General features: G+C 40.4%; 1 protein-coding gene across 4 annotated transcripts in view; it reads right to left on the bottom strand.

Moving 5' to 3' along the window:
- TNFSF4 (TNF superfamily member 4) overlaps positions 1 to 21,934 on the bottom strand; it is a 251,601-nt gene that overhangs the window by 1,990 nt on the left and 227,677 nt on the right. For 3 of the 4 annotated variants that reach the window (XM_027767977.1, XM_006142344.3, XM_027767978.1), the window contains 2 exons: positions 17,767 to 17,928; positions 1,456 to 1,504 (listed from right to left, as the gene is read on the bottom strand). In XM_027767977.1, coding sequence (XP_027623778.1) covers positions 1,456 to 1,504; positions 17,767 to 17,919 — 202 coding nt within the window. In that variant the 5' untranslated portion in view covers positions 17,920 to 17,928. Of the gene's footprint in view, positions 1 to 1,455; positions 1,505 to 17,766; positions 18,114 to 21,934 lie in introns of those variants that run through there. The other variant, XM_006142345.2, reaches the window with a different exon arrangement.

The following is a 21,934-nucleotide window of genomic DNA, read 5'->3' as shown; positions in this document are numbered from 1 at the left end:
GAGAAGGACAGACAGACAGGCAGAAAGCGAGAAATCCCCCCCCCAGGGGAGATGGCCACGCCACAATCCTTTCTCCTGTATTCTCCTCTCAGGATCTTGGGCATGCATGCACACATGCACGGCCTGAGTTTTAAGCCACCCAGTCCGGGACGCAAACCACGGTCAACTACATGGGAGTCCAGCGACACAGCCATTACGCTAACATCTGGTCCCTAGTATTGGTAGCTTTTTAGGGCCATTCCAAGTGTGAGCCAAAAAGCCTAAATTTATTTTATTTCCATATTGGTTTAATATCCATCTTGAGCATCTAACAAATCATGTCGTAGATACCCTATTTTACCCCATGTATCTTGATGACAGGAAATAATAGGTTTTCATTCCTGGTCACAGTTCAGTACTTTTTACTTTGTTCCAGAACAAGGAAGCATACTTGGGATTGTAAATGAGGACAATTTTTAAATTTTTATTTATCATTATTATTATTTTCTAATTGGCTACAGGACACATATGCTTATCAGAGGGAGACACGGAGAGAGAAAGCAAGCCATCAGGTCTGGGACTTGAATCATGGTCAGCCATGTGGCAGTCCAGTGCCCTAACTACTACACCACCTACTGACCCCTGAGAACTAATTATTGAGGACAAGAGGTATGAACTTCCCTTTAGGCTCAGGAGAATTTAATATCAAAAGAATATTCATGAAGTAACCACTGAAGATTGTCCTAGTATTCATCATGAACTTAAAGAATGCTCTCTCATGACAAAGTATCACGTTTTCTTCATATCCAAGACCACTCCCAGCTTTCATTAAAGTGTACTCTTGGGACCAGCCAGTGGTGTAATGGTTAAAGCAATGGTGTAATGGTGATTCCACATGACCAACTACATGGGTAGAGTTCCAGACCCAGCAACTTGAAAAACACAGGGGAGCATGTGTGTGTGTGTGTGTGTGTGTGTGTGTATGTGTGTGTGCCCAAAATCCCAAAAAAGATTGTGGCATGGCCATCCCCACTGGGGGCTGGATTCTTTCTCTTTCTCTCTCTCTCTCTTCTCTCTCTAGCAAGCTCATAGGCCCTATAACAAAAAAAAAAAGAAAAGAAAAGAAAAAGAAAAAGACCGTAATCTTATCCAGAATATAATTAGCAGGGTATAATGTGACTTACTAAGAGTAAAACCTTAGTTTTTTTCACTGAAAAGTGAGAATAATTCCTACCCAGAGTTCCTGGATGGTTAAGTGAGACACAAAAAGTAATTAGTACCAAGACAAGCACATATTTGGTAACTAATTACTCTGCTTTTCCTCTTTGTAACTATCTTTGTCCCTTATGAAAATAATGTGCAGGCTCTAGCCATTCTGGATTTAATGCAGAGACTCTGTGTCCTAAAGGAAATTAAAAATATGAAGAGAAGACCATTTTAAAAACATGGATCAATTAAACTTTTGACAATACTTACTGGTATATTCTACTTTGATACTTTGAACTGGAGGATACTTAGGCGGTACCTGAGGGAGGAAAAAAAGATATATGTTTAGGGGAAAAAAGTGAACAGATGGAATTGGGCCGTTATCTAATGGGGCAGAAATACAGTCGCCAGTCAAGAGAAAGATTTGATCAAAGCTTGGCTTTTCTATGAAGATTTGACCCATACGTTCTACCTTCCTTTGCTTTGACACCTGTTACACTAAATTAAGAATATGCTGCTTTTTCATACAAGCATCCGAAATCTGTCCAAATTTCTGCTGAACTCTTCTTTGGTATGTTAGTTTGCCCCCCTGCGCCCCAATTTCCTGTTTTCAATAATAGAATACTTGAAAGTCATCTTGTTAAGGAGCCCATTCAGTCATAGAGATCCCATCATGGATAATCCATCATGACCAGAGATGCCCCGAATGCTCTGGGAATAGGTTCTGTAAACTTCTTGCATGCTTGTTCTCTTAATGCAACACAGGAGTAAAAGCATCCTATTTTCAGAGAGCACAGGCAATAAAACTGTTGAATCATTCTGAGTTTAGTATTTTGGAGAGTTCAGTACTTTTAAGAGATCTTCTTCCAGAGTACTGCTTTAAGCACAAAGAACACTAAGTCAACGCCACAAACAGTACACAGAGGGGAAGGAGCCCAAACGCCCATTTCTACTCATATCAACAACATTCTCCATGTGCACAGGACATTGAAGTAATATTGCTTTTTTTATAATATTGAATCTTTCTCTTTAATTTAACAACTCGAAAAACCTAACTGAATCAAGTTAGTAGTCCACAACAAGAAAAGACATTAAACAGTGAAGAGAAGGTTGGTGGAGGGCCAGCAGATGGCATGGAGGTTAGGTGAGACCGTGGTTCAAATACTGGACATAGTGGCTTAAAAACATGCTGGATGCATGTACATACATGAATGCCCCAAATCCCAAGAGAGGAGAATGGAGGAATGGGATTGCAGGGAAGCCATGCCCCTTGGTGGTGATTTCTCACTTTTTCTCTCTCTGTCTCTGTCTCCAGTGAGAGCACATACCCTATAGCTAAAAAAAAATTAAAAAGAAAGAAAGAAAGAAAAAGAAGGCTGTTAGGTAAAATGCCTACAGTAATTTCACAGTTAAAAGAAGAAAGAAGTTCAATATGGAGAAACTTCAAGATCTATTCAGTGAAAAGAACAAAGGGCAGAATCATACATGAAGTATGTTGCTATTGGTTTTAAAAATTACTACTTTATTAGTATTAAATGTATCTGAAAGAACACACAAGAAAGTTGGTTGCAAATGTTGCTTCTGGAAAAAGGAATTGGAAGCTTGAGGTCAGGAGCTGGGGAAACCCTCACTTTTCACAGCCTGCTTTTTTTTTTTTTTTTTTTTTGTATCGTCTGTTCTTATTACATAGTAAAAATAAGAAGAAAAAAAAAAGGTTCTTGTGTCTGCCAAAAGCAACAGTTCTTTCCACAAGTTTATTTTTGGAATGATGTCCTGATCAAAGGTGTGGGGAGGGTTTTGTTTTTGCACCCTGAGTAGTGGAATCCCAGCTTCCCACTCTCCTGGCACATTAACGGACTCTGTTAAGCAGATTCCACTGGGGCTGCCCACAAGGCAAGGAATCTCCTACCTCCATTGTAAGCATGATCGCAACCCCTTTGAAGCTGAAATCAACAGGCAGTGTAGGAAGAAAGGAGAACACTTCTGATCCCTGCTGGGCCTCAGGAGCATTAATACCTCAATGTCCCGTGCACATGGAGAATGCTGTTGATATGGGTAGAAATGGGAGTCTTTGGCTCCTTTCCCTCTGTGTACTGTTTGTGGTGTTGACTTAGTGTTCTTTGTGCTTAAAGCAGTACTCTGGAAGAAGATCTCTTAAAATGCTTATGATCTTCCACCACAATGCCCTGGATAAATAAATACCCCACTGCTGTCTGGGCCACTTGGTGCCAGTGAGAGCTGCTACCTGTTAGAGTCAGAAGCCACCTACAGACAGCACCAATGGCACAGAACTCAGCATGCAGCCAACCCGGGGCCTCATGCTAGGCATCAGGTACCCTGCCATCTCGGGCACATTTCAGAATCAAGTTTCTCACCTTTAAAAATCATCTCAAGACCTCAGGTATCCCTTTCAGTGCTTACTTTCCATTATTTAGATTTCAACATTGCAATTTTTAAGTCAATAAAAGATTTTAAAGAATATTCATCGCCAAATTTAAACTCCCTCATCTCAGAGCCCTTGTGATTGGATTATTTTGATTGACTTCATGAAAATCTGTAAAAGGCTTCTTCGAAGTAAACCAATTTTGCAACTTTTTTAAGAGCCCTTATGAAGTAGGTGGTAGTGACCAAGCAGATATACTCTAGGGCCAAGATACTAAGAAGTGGCAAGGAAAGTATGACTTCATCCCCAACAGATTCTGGTGTCCAGTAGATCAACTTGCTCCAAAACAAGCTACTGGGACTCCAGACTTAGGTATCCTGATCTTCCAAAGATCACCTAAGGATAGAAATATGTGTAATCATGGGGGCTTTCAGGTGGCATGATAGTTAAGGCACTGGACTTTCACATGGCTGACCATAGTTTGGGTCCCGGACCTGGTGGCCTGCTGTCTCACCTTCCCTCTCTCTCTGTCTCTGGTCAAATTAAATCATCATTATCATCATCATCATAAAAAATAATTATTTTTAAAAACAAGATATACATAATCACAGAAGTCTCTGACAAGTATCAATGATATCAGGTTAATATAATGTAAAATACAAAAAAAAAAAAAGTCCTTCTTCTTACTCCCTGCCCTTCCACCATTTTCCAACCTCCACACCTGATAACCTCACACTGATTACCATACTGCCCAGAGACACCCTTCAGTGCCCAAGTCAAGCCCCTCCATGGCCTGAGTCCAACCTCCTTGTCAAGATTTATTACCATATATATCCTTCTGCATCTCAAGATCTAGCCAACTATTTGCTCTAATCTTCTTTCCCTTGGAGGGAGAGCCTAGTGAAACAAAACCAAGAGCATAGGCATTGAGACATGAGTCAGTTCAAACTGTGATGTCTCTAATTTTGTGAGTTAAGGATAGTTATTTACCACTTTTTGGTGTTAGCTGTCATACATGTAAAAATACAGCATAAAACTATTATTGGACTGTTCCAGGAGATGACATGAAGTTTAATTGAGTAACTTAAAGTACCAGTAATTTGTGTGGCACGTAAGATGCTTGCTTCCTTAGTTCTCTCTACCAAGACTGTCCCTCTTCCATCTGTCTCTGCCCATCTAAATTTTATCATTTTCAAGGCCTAAATCAAGTCCCTGATTTTTGGTTTCTGTATTCCCATAGCAAATATTTAAAATCACTTTATTCCCACAGCTGTAATAGTGGATTCGTTGATAATTTGCCAAAATATGAAAACAACAAAATATCCTCCAGCAAATGAATGGACAAATAAAGCATGGTGCGTTCAGACAGTGGAACATTATTCCACACTAAAAAGAAACGAGATATCAAGCTGTAAAAAATTATGGAGGGCTGGGGCCAACAGGTGGATTCCCACATGGCTAACCATGGCTCAAGTCCTGGACCTGAAGGGGTTTTTTTCTCACTTTCCTGTTGTCTGTCTGTCTATCTGTCTCTGTCTCTCTCTCTCTCTCTGTCTCTATCTAGAGTGCACATCCCAATACTAAATTAATAATAGTAATTTTAGGGACCAGCAGTTGGCGTAATGGCTATGTTACTGGACTCCCATGTAGTCGACCGTGATTCAAGTACCAGATCTGATAGCTTAAACTTATACCAGGTGCGTGTGCATGTATGCCCAAGATCCCAAGAGGAGAATGGAGGAGAAGGGATTGCGGCATGGCCAACCCCCCTGGGGGGGGTGATTTCTCACTTTCTGTCTCTCTCTGTCTTTCTAGTGAGTGCACACACCCTATAGCAAAAAATCTCTCAAATAATAATAATAATAATAATTTTAAATTATATTGATAATTCTTTTTAAAAAATACATGGAGGAATCTTTAACGAGTATTATTATCTGAAAGAAGCCAATCTAAAAAGGCTACATATTGGTGATTCTAATTATATGACATTTAGAAAAAGAAAAACTAGGGAGGCAAAAAAATCAGTGATTACCAGGAGTTGAGGATGAGAAGGATGAATAAGAGGTGCATAGGGGACTTTTAGGGCAGTGAAACTACTCTGTATGATGCTATAATGGTGGACGTGAGTCATTATACGTTCATCAGAAACCATAGAATGTACAACCACAGAGTGGACTTTAATGTAAAAATAAATTAGTAAATAAATCACTCTATTAACTTAAAATACCACCAATGGATATAAGTCTTATCTCTCCTACTTAGACAGCTTAGCTCTGTGACCTTGGGAAAATCATGTTTACCTTACTGATGTGGTTTCTTCATTTGTAAAATAATGATCAGTGCCTGGCATAGAACACAAATGGAAGATCCATGTCATGTGTATGTATTGTTCTACTTAATACTGCATATGTTTTATATATGGCAACAGAATGAAGGACTGAGTTTAAAAAAAACTACTACTAAAATCATCATATCAACCCACTGACTCTCTGCAACCCAAAGAACCGGTAGAAGGAGCTGGGCCTCACGGGAGAGGTTGCAAGCCAAAGAAATGGTAGAAGGAGCTGGGCCTCACGGGAGAGGTTGTCAGCAAACAACCAGAGATACTGGCCCAGCCACAGTGGCACAGCAGTAAGCCAATGCTCTGTGAAGCTAGACCAAGGTCATATGAAAGACCGGTTTCCGGGTTAACTTACACGTGCCAGGTTATAAGTGCATGATACTGACTGACTGGCTGAAAAGAGCGGGAGGTGGTAGGGAATCCCTGCCATCCTGCTGAGGGTTCCTGTCTATCTCTCCTCTCACCCATGAAGAAAAGAAAGAAACTTAAAAAGAAAGATAAAGAGAGAGAGAGAACTACTCATTTTACCCACATACATAATGTTTTATATGTCAAGAAAAGCAAAATCCCCCAATTTCTCCAGATACTAAAAGAAAACAAAAAAATGTCAAAGGACAAGGAGGGCTTTCATGTAAGCCCAGCCTATGGAACGAAGCTTGTTTAATCTGTAAAACCGAAGAGCCCATACCATGTGCATAGGTGAATACAACCTTCTGTAAGTGTCTACTCATTGGCAAAGAAAAGCCCTGAAGTTTGTCTCAGAAGTATGAAAGAAAATAAGTCATCTTCTAAGTGAACATTAGGTTTTGCAGACCAAGAAATTAAAGCCCACAAAACTGAAGATATTTGACTCAGGCCCTCCAATTCCAGTATAATTTTCATTATACCATACAAGTAAATTTTTTCTCCTCATGCAAATCAGAAGTGAAGGGAAACTGCTATAAACACTGCACTAATATCCCATTGCTTGTATCCACTTCCGCCTTAACCCTAGAAAAGAATAGTTGCCACACAGCAGATTTGCCCTGATCTCATACTGAGAATGCAGAGAGTCCAGCCTTCCCTCTTGGGCTTCAAGGCTGCTATAAGTGAACAAAAGCCAACCAACCAAACAAAACAAAACAGGAATAAGTAAGTACCCATTTAGCAAATGTAAGCGATTTGAGCAACTGACTAAATAATGCACGTGTCACATCTAGGGATAGTTGATGATGCAACAGGAAGGTCTGTCACTCAATGGATCCAAAACTCGAATGTGCATTAGAAGCAACTGGGAAATGTGTAAAGCAACAACAAAAGAGGCCAACTTATTCATGAACACTGTGATTCAAAAAGGTCTGGAGAGACTCAGAAATCTGCATTTTACAACTTTTAAGTCCCAGGATTTGAAAATCACTGCACTAAACTGTGAACTTCTCAAGGTCTAGAGTCAAAGAATATACCTTTGACCATGCTCTGTGCAAAAGGCATGCCTGTCCCAAAGCTATTAGGTTGTTGGGAAAGTCCTGACATATTTTTCTATGTTTTCTATGCAAAAATGTCTCATGACTTTCCTGACAACCTAATAGCACTCAAGACATGTGTGCTCTACTGTGAGCATTATCTAGAGATTAAAAGAATAATATGACTCTCATAATACTTGTTAGGAACTACTCATTTTACCCACATACATAATGTTTTATATGTCAAGAAAAGCAAAATCCCCCAATTTCTCCAGATACTAAAAGAAAACAAAATAATGTCAAAGGACAAGGAGGGCTTTCATGTAAGCCCAGCCTATGGAACGAAGCTTGTTTAATCTGTAAAACCGAAGAGCCCATACCATGTGCATAGGTGAATACAACCTTCTGTAAGTGTCTACTCATTGGCGAAGAAAAGCCCTGAAGTTTGTCTCAGAAGTATGAAAGAAAATAAGTCATCTTCTAAGTGAACATTAGGTTTTGCAGACCAAGAAATTAAAGCCCACAAAACTGAAGATATTTGACTCAGGCCCTCCAATTCCAGTATAATTTTCATTATACCATACAAGTAAATTTTTTCTCCTCATGCAAATCAGAAGTGAAGGGAAACTGCTATAAACACTGCACTAATATCCCATTGCTTGTATCCACTTCCGCCTTAACCCTAGAAAAGAATAGTTGCCACACAGCAGATTTGCCCTGATCTCATACTGAGAATGCAGAGAGTCCAGCCTTCCCTCTTGGGCTTCAGGGCTGCTATAGGTGAACAAAAGCCAACCAACCAAACAAAACAAAACAGGAATAAGTAAGTACCCATTTAGCAAATGTAAGCGATTTGAGCAACTGACTAAATAATGCACGTGTCACATCTAGGGATAGTTGATGATGTAACAGGAAGGTCTGTCACTCAATGGATCCAAAACTCGAATGTGCATTAGAAGCAACTGGGAAATGTGTAAAGCAACAACAAAAGAGGCCAACTTATTCATGAACACTGTGATTCAAAAAGGTCTGGAGAGACTCAGAAATCTGCATTTTACAACTTTTAAGTCCCAGGATTTGAAAATCACTGCACTAAACTGTGAACTTCTCAAGGTCTAGAGTCAAAGAATATACCTTTGACCATGCTCTGTGCAAAAGGCATGCCTGTCCCAAAGCTATTAGGTTGTTGGGAAAGTCCTGACATATTCTTCTATGTTTTCTATGCAAAAATGTCTCATGACTTTCCTGACAACCTAATAGCACTCAAGACATGTGTGCTCTACTGTGAGCATTATCTAGAGATTAAAAGAATAATATGACTCTCATAATACTTGTTAGTTTTACTAGAAACAGTATGTGTGGCAAAAATGAATAATACCCATTAAGCACGAAGTGAAGAAATGAATTCTGCATTCATTGTGGGGCCTGCTGTTCCTCACTCAACACCAGACCGCAACGCCCTGAATACGCTAGGCATGATTCTGGGGTGGCTGAAGCCTGGAAGTGAGCTGTGGTATCAGGACCCTGTTGGGGGTGTTCTCACTCTCTCACTCATGAAATAAATAAATAAATAAACTATTTCTAAAAGTCTACGAGTATTATGTTATTGTTAAAGCCTCATTAATCTTGCTATCTACATTTATGTAAGTAGACTAAAATCAGTTTTTTTTTTTTTGGAGAGGTTTTCGCTATAGTGTGCGTGCGCTCACCAGACAGACAGAGAGAGACACAGAGACAGAAAGTGAGAAATCACCCCCCAGGGGGGATGGTCATGCCACAATCCCTTCTCCTCCATTCTCCTCTCGGGATCTTGGGCACGCACACACACGCGCCCGGCGTGAGTTTTAAGCCACCGGGTCTGGGACGCGAACCGCAGTTGACTATGTGGGAATCCAGCGACATAGCCATTACACTAACTGCTGGTCCCTAAATCAGTTTTTTAAGAATCTTTTATCCTTCTGTAACAGGTATATATCCTTCCTCTTAATTTTTCTTTAAAAGCAACTGATATTAGAAAATAAAACAAATTTTAAAAACAGCCAACATTGAGACTAGTAGATGGCATAATGGTTGTGTTGCTCGACTCCCACGAGGTTGGGTCAAGTCTCAGATCTGGCAGTTTAAACTCATGCCGGGCGTGGCGTGCATGTGTGCCCAAGATCCCGAGAAGAGAACGGAGGAAAAGGGATTGAGGTGTGACCATCCCCCCAGAGGGCGATTTATTACTTTCTGTCTCTCTGTTTTTCCAGCAAACACACATGTGCTGAAGACAGAAAGGAGAAAAAGTGATAAAGCACCCCCTGGGAGTGATGGTCTCACCACAATCCCTTCTCCTCCATTCTGTTCTCAGAATTTGGGGCACAAGTCCTGTGATCTACTTGGAAAGTCGTAGAAATAACCTTTCAAGAACTAACCTTCCGGCGTGAGCTTAAACTGCCAGATCTTAGTTTTTGACTGGATATTCATATAAAGAGATGAGTGATAGAGCTAACCCTTATCTGTAAGTTTTGAATTTGTATTGTTTCATCCCATGTACAAAACCATTTTTTCCCTCTTAGTCGTTTGTTTTTTTGTTTTCGTTTTGTTTTGTTTTGTTTTGTTTTTACGTTGGGGAATTGTAAAGGAAAGCAGAATATGTTATCATGATTTTTGCTTTGATGACTTTAGGACAAATTTTTAAAAGTCCTAAAAAAAATTTTAAAAAAAGAAAAGAAAAGAATTTTGGGCACACACACAGCTCGTTTCTCAAGCCACTGCGTCCAAGATTTGAACTGTGTCTTTGGCCATGTGAGATCCAGCCACCTCAACCACTATACCATGGGCTGGCCCCCAGCCAACATTCTTAAAGCTCAGCATCATGGAGTCATTACCAAGTGTAACAGAAAGAGATGGGAGTAGTTTAGATCTGGTCTTCATTTTTAGCCCTTTCCTTTCTGAGCAAACCTAGTGACGTCTGTATTCATCAAATGTCCTCAGTTTGCAAATTGCACACAAATAGCTTCTCTATCTTCCCCAGTGTCATAATGAGAAAGTGAGGATGAATAGGGAAAAGTTCTGCAGAAAAATAAGAGACTCTTATCACCAGTAGTACCTTGAGTGACACCACTCAACCTCCCTGCTATGCCTGCCTATCTCCAACAAAGAGCTTTGACTTCCCAATCTGTATTGTACCATAGTTAGGGCCAGATTAATACCTTTAGAAGCCTTGCAAACTAATTACATTAAGCACCAAATACACAAGTAATTCAAAATTATTCCAGGGTGGGGCTATTTTTTTTAAGTTTATTTATTTATTTCCTGACCCAGAGAGAAGGGAGGGGAGACCAACAGGGTCTCACCCTGTTGTAATCGCCATCCCCACAAGTCTTCCAGTCAGCCAGGATCACAGGCACACCCACTGTGTTCATGTTGATCTAGGATTCAAACTCCAGGCTTTCCCATATGTATCACCCAGTGGTGCCCAATTACCTGTACCACTGTGGCTGGGCCCAAGATGGATTTTTAATCCTAAAATTTACAGTAGGAAAATCAAGTTCCATGAAGCTAATATTAACTTTAACCATGACATGCTTTCTGAGATTTGAGTTATGGGTGTTTGTGTGTGTGTGTGTGTGTGTGTGTGTGTGTGTGTGTCCATGCATGTACAGGTGTTTGCCTGTGCTACAAAATAAACATTTTAGTGGTAGGATGCTATGGAAGCATACGCATGAATAACAATAACAATAATCTTAGCATTTACAAAATTCTCTAACACATTTAATCCACAACAACCAAATTCCAATTTTTGGAAATGATTAAGCAGATGTTTAGGGAATTTTAGGAAATTTGTCCAGCGTCTCTAGCTAAAGCCTGAACTGAACCAGAGTTTCCTGGTTCCTGATCCAGTGCAGTCTTTCTCATACCTCAATGATTTTTCCCAAAAGCTGAGATTGTTTTGTTTTTTTGAATAAGAAAGGGTTGGGTTTTTATTTCTCCATTTGAAGAGATGTGGCTATCAACATGTCAGTAATGACACACAAATTATATAAGGCATAGGTTCTTTTTTTTTTTTTTTTTTGAGAGGTTTTTGCTATAGGGTGTGTGCACTCACCAGACAGAGACAGAGAGACAGAAAGCGAGAAATCACCCCTCAAGGGGGGATGGCCACGCCGCAATCCCTTCTCCTCCGTTCTCCTCTGGGGATCTTGGGCATGCATGCACACGCACCCGGCATGAGTTTAAGCCACCGGGTCCGGGACTCGAAACGCAGTCAGCTACATGGGAGTCCAGCGACATAGCCATTACACTAACTGCTGGTCCCAAGGCATAGGTTCTTGAAGAACTGGGTTTCAACTCTACCATGCATTCCATCTGTGACTGTGGAGAACTAATTTTTTCTACTTCGTAACTCAGTTGTTCTGTTTTTCACATGTCAAATGGTAATAACAACTCTATACATGGCTTGTTTAACCCGAATGACTCCAAAAGATTAATGTTCATGGGGAAGCTGTAAGTTTTCTGAGAATAAAGGGCACAAAAGTAATGGGTGGTAAAAAGCAGAATTGGACAGCAAAGTGGGACCCCTTAGGGAAGGTTGGTCTAGTCAGCACTTGGGAGCAGGGACAGAGGTCAAAGAAGAGGGAAAGTATATCTCTACCTCTATAGCAAGAGCTTTTCTGCTTGCTTCCCAATCCTCCCGTGTGTGTGTGTGTGTGTGTGTGTGTGTTCTCTTGTGTATGTATATATGTATGTATACGTAGGACATTTTCCAGCATGATCCCCATCCACCCCAAAATTATTCTGTCCTATTTTGAGTGCTTGGGTCAAAACACATACCTAAATTTTTCACTTAGAAAATACTACCACTATGTAAATAGTGAACGATATGAGCCTCCCCCTCTTCCAAGATTGTTCATCCTTTTATAGGTGGATGAGCACTTGATTTCCTGAGAGAAGTTCTAATCTTAACTCTTCAGGGAAGAGGGTAGGGGCTTTCTTTAATGACAAAGTGATCTGGATCCCTTGTGGTCAACGATACGTTTGGAGTATGGACCAGTGGCTGGAAAAACACTCCAGACACGTGTGTGCACCCAAAAATCCTGAGAGGAGAATGGAGAAGGGGTTGCAGTGAGACCATCTCCCTGAAGGGTGCTTTCTCTCTGTCTTACCACTCCCTCCCCTCCATTCTCCTCCACACACACACACACAGGTGAACACCATGCCCTATAGCAAAATTTTTTAAAAAGACCAAAAAGGAGCCAGGTGGTGGCACAGCAGTGATGCAACTGGACCCACATGGAAAGGTCTTGAATTCATGTTCCTGAGTCTTCCTGAACACTCTGGGGAAGGTGCTACAGATATGTGCCTGTGTACCAGACAGACTGAGAACAGGGCCAGGTAGCAGTGTGGAGATCCTGTCGGGGTCTCTTGCCTTCTCTCACCTCCTCCCTCTCTCCTCTCTGTTTCTCGCTCTATCTCTGAGGAAATAAATAAAAACGCTACTGAAACACACACACACACACACACACACACACACACACACACACACACACAGACACAGAAGAATGTTTAGTTTTACTGTGGTGCCCCCTAGTGTTGGATAAAATAAGACTCACTTTCTATATTTGCTCATATCTAGACCACAGAAGTAAAGCAAACATTTTGTACATTTTTCCTGCATTTTCTTTAGCATGAAATGGAATTAAGTGTGTTCTCCTTGCACAATTCAGAAGATCCTTTGTGACGGGCCGCTACCTAGATTTCCACCTTCATCCTTCACCACTCTTTTTTTTCTCTTTCCCCTAAGAACTCTCAACTTCAGTCATTCTGAAACACTTGCTCTTAATGCTTAGAAAGCTTTCTGCCCCCTACCCATCTACCCCATCCCTCTGGTCAATGAAAGAAGTTCTACTCTTTCCACCATCAGCTGAAGCATTACCTCTTCCCCCAGGTTTTCGGCATTTTGTTTTCTTTTGTTTTGCTGTGCTCCAGAAGACATAGGCAGTCCTCCTCCCTTCTCTCATTTTCTCATTGGCCCTTTAGCATGTTTCTACAAGTTTATCCCCAGTGGCCCCCACTGGGCATCTTGACTGTAAGTTCAAAGAGTTTAAAATTTTCTCCAGTGCTTGTTTGTTTCTCTGATGCCTTAGATAGTACCTGGCAAGTAAACACTCAAAGGCATGAATTAGAAAAAGGATGCTTTGGTGGATAAGAAGAACACTAATTTAGGAATTAAGAGTTTTTTGGTTAATTACTAATTAGGTAGTCACTGGAAACCCTCTCTGGGTTTCTGTTTTCTTATCTAGAAACAAACTATGACTAATTCCTACTCAAAACTCCAATAACTCCGTATGTTTTCATAACTATCTCCTTAAAGAGACTCAAAATAATTTTATAAACAGCTTATTCAATTGTATTAGAAACTATTTTATTTGTATGTGTACCATTAAAAAAGGAATTTCAAAAAAAATGTGTTAAATCACATGGAGACATTTAAATTGCACTTATCTGAGACAAGATTTTTTTCAGGCAAACTCTTCTTTCTGTTCCTAAATGATACGAAGAAAAGTACGCTTCACAGCCTGAAACTTCATCAAGAAACTGAGTTCTAATTCTGGCTGTCACTTTCTAAGTACCTCCACTTCTGTTTTTCCCAGCAAGAAAAAAAAATGATAAGAATATAAACCTTTAACAGTGGGATTTGCTGAAGAATTTAATTTTCACTAAAAACCTCACACCTATAAAGGGCTACGATCTTAGAAGAATCAGACTTCAAAGGCCCTGGGATAGAGGAATAATAATTTACAAAAGCTTCTCACTATATGAGCCAGATTCTTTCTGCCATTGTTCCTCACTAGAAGTTCCAGATCAGACTGGAGGTCTTAGACTTTAACTAGTAACCCCAATACAACATCCAAACAGTGCATATTGGATTTGGTGGCAGAAGCACTCAAGTTTCTGTTTCATTTTTGCTTTTTATTTTTTGCTGTAGGACATTTGAGCTCCGCAGGAGCAGAGAGAAAAGGAGAGAAGGAAAGTGAAAAATCACCTCCTAACGGAGATAGCCACACTGCAATCCCTTCTTCTCCAGTTTCCTCTAAGGATTTTGAGCATGAATGCACACATGCCCAGCATGATTTTCAAACTGCAGATCTGGGACCCAAACTGTGCAGTTGGCCATGTGGGATTCAGCTGCCTTAACCACCACACCACCTGACTAGCCCTTAAAAGCACTCAGTTATGTAGCTTGTGTCCTATATATTCTTCCAGGGCATTTACTTCTTTCCCCTTACTAAACAAGGTATTTTGCTAATCCAGAATAGTTTATTTAGATATACACAAAGTATATTATTCAAATACAGAAAACTAAATATAAAGTATATGTATATGCAAATTAGATTTTCCCTAGTCCTAGGGACCAGGGAATTTGTAGGCTTACCCAATCCTCACATTCATTTATGAATATATAGACTACAAACCCATGGAATATTGATCTGGAAGAGAGTGTACAGCCATCCAATCCAACTGGGGCTGGGGCAGAGGGGCGGGGGGGATCAGGTCCCAAAGAGGAAAGTGATTCATATGAGGTATGAGTAAGCTATATCTATTTTCTGGCATCTCAAAAACAAAACTTCTGGGGACCAGCAGTTTAGCATAATGGCTATGTCGCTGGACTCCCATGTAGTCGATCGCAGTTCGAGCCCAGACCCAGTGGCTTAAACTCACGTCGATATGTGTGTGTGTGTGTGCATGCCCAAGATCCCAAGAGGAGATTGGAGGAGAAGGGATTGCGGCGTGGCCATTCCCTCTGAGGGGTGATTTCTCGCTTTCTGTCTCTATGTCTCTCTCTGTCTTCCTGGTGAGCGCGGGCGCCCTGTAACAAAAACCTCTCCAAAAAAAAAAACTTCTGCTTTCCATTTGTGTGAATAAAAACTTAACCCAGTGGTGAAAAAACAAAAGTTACTAAAGTAAACTTGATTTAAATGGAAGGTCGACAGCCAAGTGGAGTTTAATAACCCTATCTGTATTTACAGAGCAATCCACGTAAGCAATTCCTTTATAAAGCTAAAAATTAAATCTAAGGAACATGGAAAAAGACATGATTATTTTCCAAATACCTTTATCCAACAACAGAAGAAACTCAATTTAATTGGGTTAATAATGAGTATCTCAGCTCTATTTCACCTCATTGTGATATTATTTCTCATAAAAGTATAGGTTTAAATTGTATCACCACTGCCACTACCTACCCTAACCTCCCCATCAAAACCCCAAACTTTGTTGTATATGAGTTTTAAAACGCTAGCAGCTACTCTACAAACTTGTCTCTCGGTCTCTCTTTTTCAGACTCTGCCTTTCTCATTCTCTCTCTCTCTCTCTTACACACACACATACACACACATGCACACACATGCATGCTGCCACCAACACCATTTGATCAGATTCCAGGGAAAACATACCTAGTTCACCTCTGCTAGCCTTCCCGTAATCAAGTATGTGACATCAAATATAAGAACGCACAGTGTTGCCCCAGAATAAATTACGTTAACTTAAAACAGGCTAGCAAGAAAGAAGAAAAGCACTTAAAGTAAATTTCAAGCAAGGAATTTCAAATATCCAAGCAAAAGAACATCCCTGTATTCAGAGTACATGGGAGCATGTTCTTCGAATAAATAGCTCAAACATACCTGCTATGTCCTTGCTTCCATTCTGCGCCACAACTACAGAAATCTAATTCTCCCCTAGAAAACAGTTCTGAAACCACCTCTCAGCTTTCCTTCTCAGCTCTGCCACAGAGGTGCTGGGGCTTGCCAGAAAAGACCCTTCTTCTTCACAAGGGCCCCGGAATATTGACAGTCCAGCGTAGCCCCAGCTACCAGCCAGGTTTACATCTGCGTTTCACCTTTTTTCTGTCTCCTGATCAGAGCCTTCATGCAATTGGTTAGCCGTGATGGAGACATGTATACTCTCCTTTTATCGTCCCACAGAACAAGGAAATATGTAACACTGTGGTTATTTGAAAAAAAAAAAAAAAAACTCTTGGGGCTCCCAGATCTGGCGAATACACTCTGCCGTGCTATTTTGGGTTCCTGTCTGTTTTCTTCTCGGAAGATTCCGGTCGGTGTTGGGGCCATCCTGCCATGGACACATTACTCTGCCCCCACACCTTCTCTTCAGTCGCCTACTTTAATTTCACCCAAAGGCTTCAGTACAGAGAAATAAATGCTTGGTGCAGTGAGTAGAGGACGGGTGTGCTCTGTGCTGACTCGTCTGCAGACCTGAGCATGACACTAGCTATGCTTCTGGGCTCTGGGTACGCAAGCACTCCGGGGTACAGCGATCACAACCACATGCACTTCCACCAGCGGTCATGCACCAAAACCCCCTACTTCCTGTTGGTAGAGACAAGCCCAGGCATCTGCTGGAGTCCCATCTTATCCTGGTTTAATGTGAGGTGGCCAGTCTCTGACATCACCTTCAGAAATAAAAATTCCTGTTCTCTGACCTTTACTGGGGGAGACTTTTCTAACCCAAATGACCAGCTAAGAAACAAGAGTAATCATACTTGCCCGACAAAGAAACACAGGAGTATAGATATATTTTCAGTGCCTATTTCCTGCGGTGAAGAATTTCCTTAAAGACCTAGTGATGTTTGTATGCCTGAATGAGTAAGTTGACTACATATATATATATATATATATATATATATGTATGTGTGTATATATATATATATATGTATATATGAAGAGGAAATAGGGGACAAGATTAAGAAGAAGGAAAAAAAGGAAAAAATAGCTTAATTAAGTGGGAAAAATTGTGTAGAAGATTATCTACACATGATATATGTTGAGTAAAGTAGGAAAAAGACAAGGTGATGTGATTAGTAGAGATAGACCATGAGAAACAATATCTAATTAAATCATTGTAGTAAATGTGTAGAAATATTGGCACATACACGTGCACATACTCTTAAGCTGCAAGGAGATTGATCTAAAAGAACTTAATATTGGTACCTTCAGCACTCTTTAAAAAGCAAATCTTCTGAGTGTCTACTGAGTTTATAAATATAATAGGAAAGTGGAATTGGTTTCTTATTTCCATTCTATATTGATTTCCTGATTGGACATATGGGGTAGACCCATTATATCAATGACTCAAAGTTTCATGCAGGAATACCAGGATTGCAAAGAAAATGAAAGAAAATCTTTTAGCAGTGTCCATGCCTGACCACCACTGTGTCCTACCACTGTCACTGTTAAAAAGAAGGAAGGAAGGAGAGACAGAAGAATGTTTGACCACACTTAACAATTGCTGTGGAGGGAAAAAAAATAAATAACACTTTCTGCATCCGATTATTTACAAGTGACTGTTTGCAGCTGTTGCAGCCACAGTCCGTATGAGCTGGAGGAGAAAAAGCACACTAAGATGCATCTTACCTGAAGAGCATGGATGTGCAGGCAGACGTAGATGAGGCACAGGACCAGCCCTAGTCCCTGGGCCACGGACACCACCAGCAATAGCTTGGTCTTCCCGAATCTTGGCCTTGGTGCCCTTCCCATATTCTCATCCAGGGGTTGGACCCCTTCCATCTTCACAATCTGGATGCGGGGAAGACAAAGATATGGCAAAAGGGAATCTTGGGGAAGACTCACGTCTTCCCCCACAAAGGAGGAGATGAAGACAACAAAACTTATAAACCAGAAAATAGACAAAGGTCCCCAGGACAAGAGATAAAAGGCGATTGAAAGAGCAGAGCGGACTCTCTCAGTTTTAACGCTGCAGCATTTGCAGGCAGGCGGGGGAACTTCTTTGTGACTAATCTGAATTTCCCCTTTACTTTCTTTCTTTTTTTTTTCCTCTGGGCTAACAGGGAGTTGTTTTTGTGGCATTCCAGTTCTGATTTGAGTGACTGTGAAGTGACAGTCATAAACGTGTGCTATTTTCTTAATTTCTCATTGCACCAGTAACCAAATTGTGGGTCACTTGATAAAGATAAAAATCATCATTCGTTGAGGTTTAGTAGGGTTCACATATTCCTTCCTCAAGGTATCTTAAACTATAGAAAAGATTCGAGGAAAATGTGGACCTGAGATTCTCAACTGCACTTTTACTTTGTAACTAAGCATTAAGTCCATTTTACAGATTGAGAAATCAAGTACACATAGATAATTCTTGAATGAAAATGCAAAAGAAGAAAATAAGATGGTGGGTCATGTAGAAATAGAGTGACATCATTTAATTACAGTTCATTCTATTGAAAGTATTCGTTAGAACCAGCAGATGGTGTAAAGGTTATTTTGCTGGACTCCCATGTAGTTGACTATGGTTCGAGTCCTGGATCCAGTGGCTTAAACTCATGCTGGGTGCATGTGCATGTATGCCCAAGACCCCACGAGGAGAATGAAGGAGAAGGTATTATGGCCTGGCCATCCCCCTTGGGGGGTGATTTCTCAATTTCTCTCTCTTTGTCTCTCTCTGTCTCTCTGGTGAGTGTACATACCCTGTAGCAAAAATTTCTCTAAAAAAAAAGTATTTTTTGAGCATCTACTATGTATCAGACACTATATTAGGTGGTCTTGGACTCTTTTTCACATTTAACATTCTGAGGGTTGCACAATAATTTTCTGCATACCAGAAAAGAATCAGAAAAGTATCCTGGCTTTTCTCCTTCTCTCCATTTTACATTCTCCCCATACATAATTTTTGCAAGAATGAACAAACGAATAGATTTGAGTAAGCCTAGATGCTCCTTTCTTTGAAGGCATGTCTGGAATCCAAACTTAGACAGTACTCAACTTACTACAGAAATAAACAACAGACTAAAATAAAATATCAAATCATTCATAATGTCATGTTCAAGTCAGCGAAGATGTACTAAGTATATAGTATCAGCCCAGTTCTGAACTAGACAGCATATGGGTGCTAGGGACTGAGGGGAGAGCTACAAGACAGATTTCTGTATAGGCAAGTAAGTTTCTGTAAGCTTCACAGGAGGCACTTGACGGATATTTCAAGAAAGAAGTGTGGCAATAAAATGTAGTTCAACTCAGTACAATGCAATAAAAAAGGAGGGATATCAGCAATATCAGATTTACATGCATCTTCATTTCATAGAAAATGGATATGAAGCATATTCAAATGAGAAATGGTTTGTGGAAAATAGAAGATACACTTTCACGGTTTATTTCCTTTTAGGAGAGAGAGACAGAGAAAGAGAAAAAGGAAAGAGAAAGATACCTCCGACAGGGTGTTCATATGCAACCCACTCTCCCCCTGCCTCAACCAGCCCAGATCATGGGCATGTGTGAGCCCAGCGTATACATAGAGACCTCAGGTCTCAACCTGAATTCTTCCTATGTGGGTCCAGGATCACAGAGCCTAGCATTACCACTGTCCCACTGCTGGCAGTCCTAATTTATTATTTCACTGATTATAAATTAAATATGAATCAATACTTTCGATGCAATAATTATGCCTTGCAGTTAGAGAATATATTGGATTTGACAAGGTCAGGTTTGGGGGCCAGTGGGTGGTGTGGAGATTAAGGCACTGGAGCCCATATGACTGGCTGCACTGTTCGAATACTGGACCCAGCAGCTAGGAAATTATGCTCAGCGCATGTGTGTGCGTGTCCAAAATCCCGAGAGGAGACTGGAGGAGAGGGAGTTGTGACATGGCCATCCCCTCCCCCAGAGAGGGTGATTTCTCACTTTCTCTCTGTGTCTCTCGGGCCCGCTGACATGTCCTACAGCAAAAACTGAAAAGAACCAAAAAAAAGTTCAAGTTGTATATTAAAGACAGTGTAACTAAGGCACTTAGTACATAGTTTATGCCAAAAATTAGAAATTGAGTTCAAACGAAAGTGATTTGTAATAGTTATTCCCATGAGCAAAATACGTGTAACATACAGGATGTGGAGAGGAAAAAAAAAAAACGAAAAAGAGAAAAAGAAAGAAAAATTAGTGTGTAAAGGCCAATTCTTGGGTAATAGTTCATAGTCATATATAAACATTTTTAAATGTCTTAAATACTATTGGAAATTAGAGACAAGACAAAAAAGAAATGAAGTTATTCATGCTAAAAATCATTTTAAAATATTTTTAAAGGACTGTCAGAAGGATGAGAAAGTCACTCCAACTGAGCACAATGGGAATGCAGGGTGGGATCAGGATGCCCACAGGAAAAAATTTCCAGGATGTTCTGTGCCAGCCAAGGGATTCCCAGCTCTGCATATAGCTCTCCCAACCCTTCGTCCCAGGCCAGGAAATTTCCTCCTATAGGAGAGGGCACGTTTAACCTCCTACACAAGGGTGGTCTGCTTCCTGAGCCCTACACAAAGGCTCCTTTTTTTTTTTTTTTTTTTAGCATTCCAAAGGCAAAAATTGCAGGTTTTATTGACTGAGAAAATAAAGGGGAACAGTGGTGGTATAGGTTTCAATTCCAGCTAACAGAATAGTGGCTAACAGGAAAATAATAAACTCAATAAGTATTCTGGACATGTTCAATTATAATATTCACGTAGTGGGTTTTATTGGAAATGTGGCTCTAGACTGACAGAAGTTACGTTTAGGAGTCATCCACAAACTGGCTTGGGAGGGCAAGACAATCGTGCGATTGTTGAGACAGCTGGATCCCGCATGGCCAACTGTGTGGTCCATGTTCCTGATAGCAGTTTGGGCACATGTCTGAGCATGCCAAAATCCACAGCCACACCCTCTAGAGGTGCATTCTCATCCTCTCTCTCTCTCTCTCTCTGTCTCTGGCAAGTACACATGCCCCTTAGCAAATTAAATAAATAAATAAATAAATTTGGGCTTGTGGAACAAATTAAAGAATATCTTGAGAAGTGCATAGACAATAATTTTAAGGGGGCTGAGGAGAAGAACCAGTATTTAGAAGATAACTGTGAAGAAAAATGCCCTCCTGCCTTCATGAGTGCACATGGCCTTTGACAAATTAAAAGAAAAATAAAAGATGTGGAATAGTGTTAAGAGACTTTTTTTTTTTTTTTTGCCTGAAATGATAAGATTGGACCTGGGAGGTGATGTAGTGCTTAGGGGCACTGGATTCCCACATGGTCGACTGCAGTTCAAGTCCCAGACACCTGGCAGCTTTCTTTCTCTCTCTCTCTCTCTCTCTCTCTCTCTCTCTATCTCTCAGTCTGTCCCTCTCTGGTCAAGTTAAAATAAATAAATAAATAAACAAACAAACCAAGTTAAATAAAAAATAATTCTTTTAAAAAAGTATAACATTACATGTGTGTACAGTCAGATAACATACTTAAATCCCTTTGTCTCTATCTTACCTTTTTTGGCTGAATTTAGCCAAAGTTTCCTTTTCTAATTCATAAATCCTGAGAGGGATTCTAATTCACACAAAGGCAGCCTAAGCTAGGGCCACCCTTGGGTTTGCAACAATTTAAGTGAGAAATAATAATGCCCTAAACTAAAGCAGAGAAGTTTTCTTGTTGTTGTTTGTTTATGTGTTTTTTTTTTAAATAAAAGAAGATAGTGTCTTTTCACTCATCAAACACTGTGAGGCATAATTTGTGCCAACCTCTGAGCACACACAGAGAGCCCTGTCTAAGCTCTGCCGTGGGACAAG

The sequence above is a fragment of the Tupaia chinensis genome, unplaced genomic scaffold (genome assembly GCF_000334495.1).
Source record: "Tupaia chinensis unplaced genomic scaffold, TupChi_1.0 Scaffold000074_1, whole genome shotgun sequence".
In the NCBI taxonomy this organism is placed as follows: Eukaryota; Metazoa; Chordata; class Mammalia; order Scandentia; family Tupaiidae; genus Tupaia; species Tupaia belangeri.
Note: the sequence above shows the minus strand (reverse complement) of the source record. Positions and strands in the feature narration are given on the sequence as shown.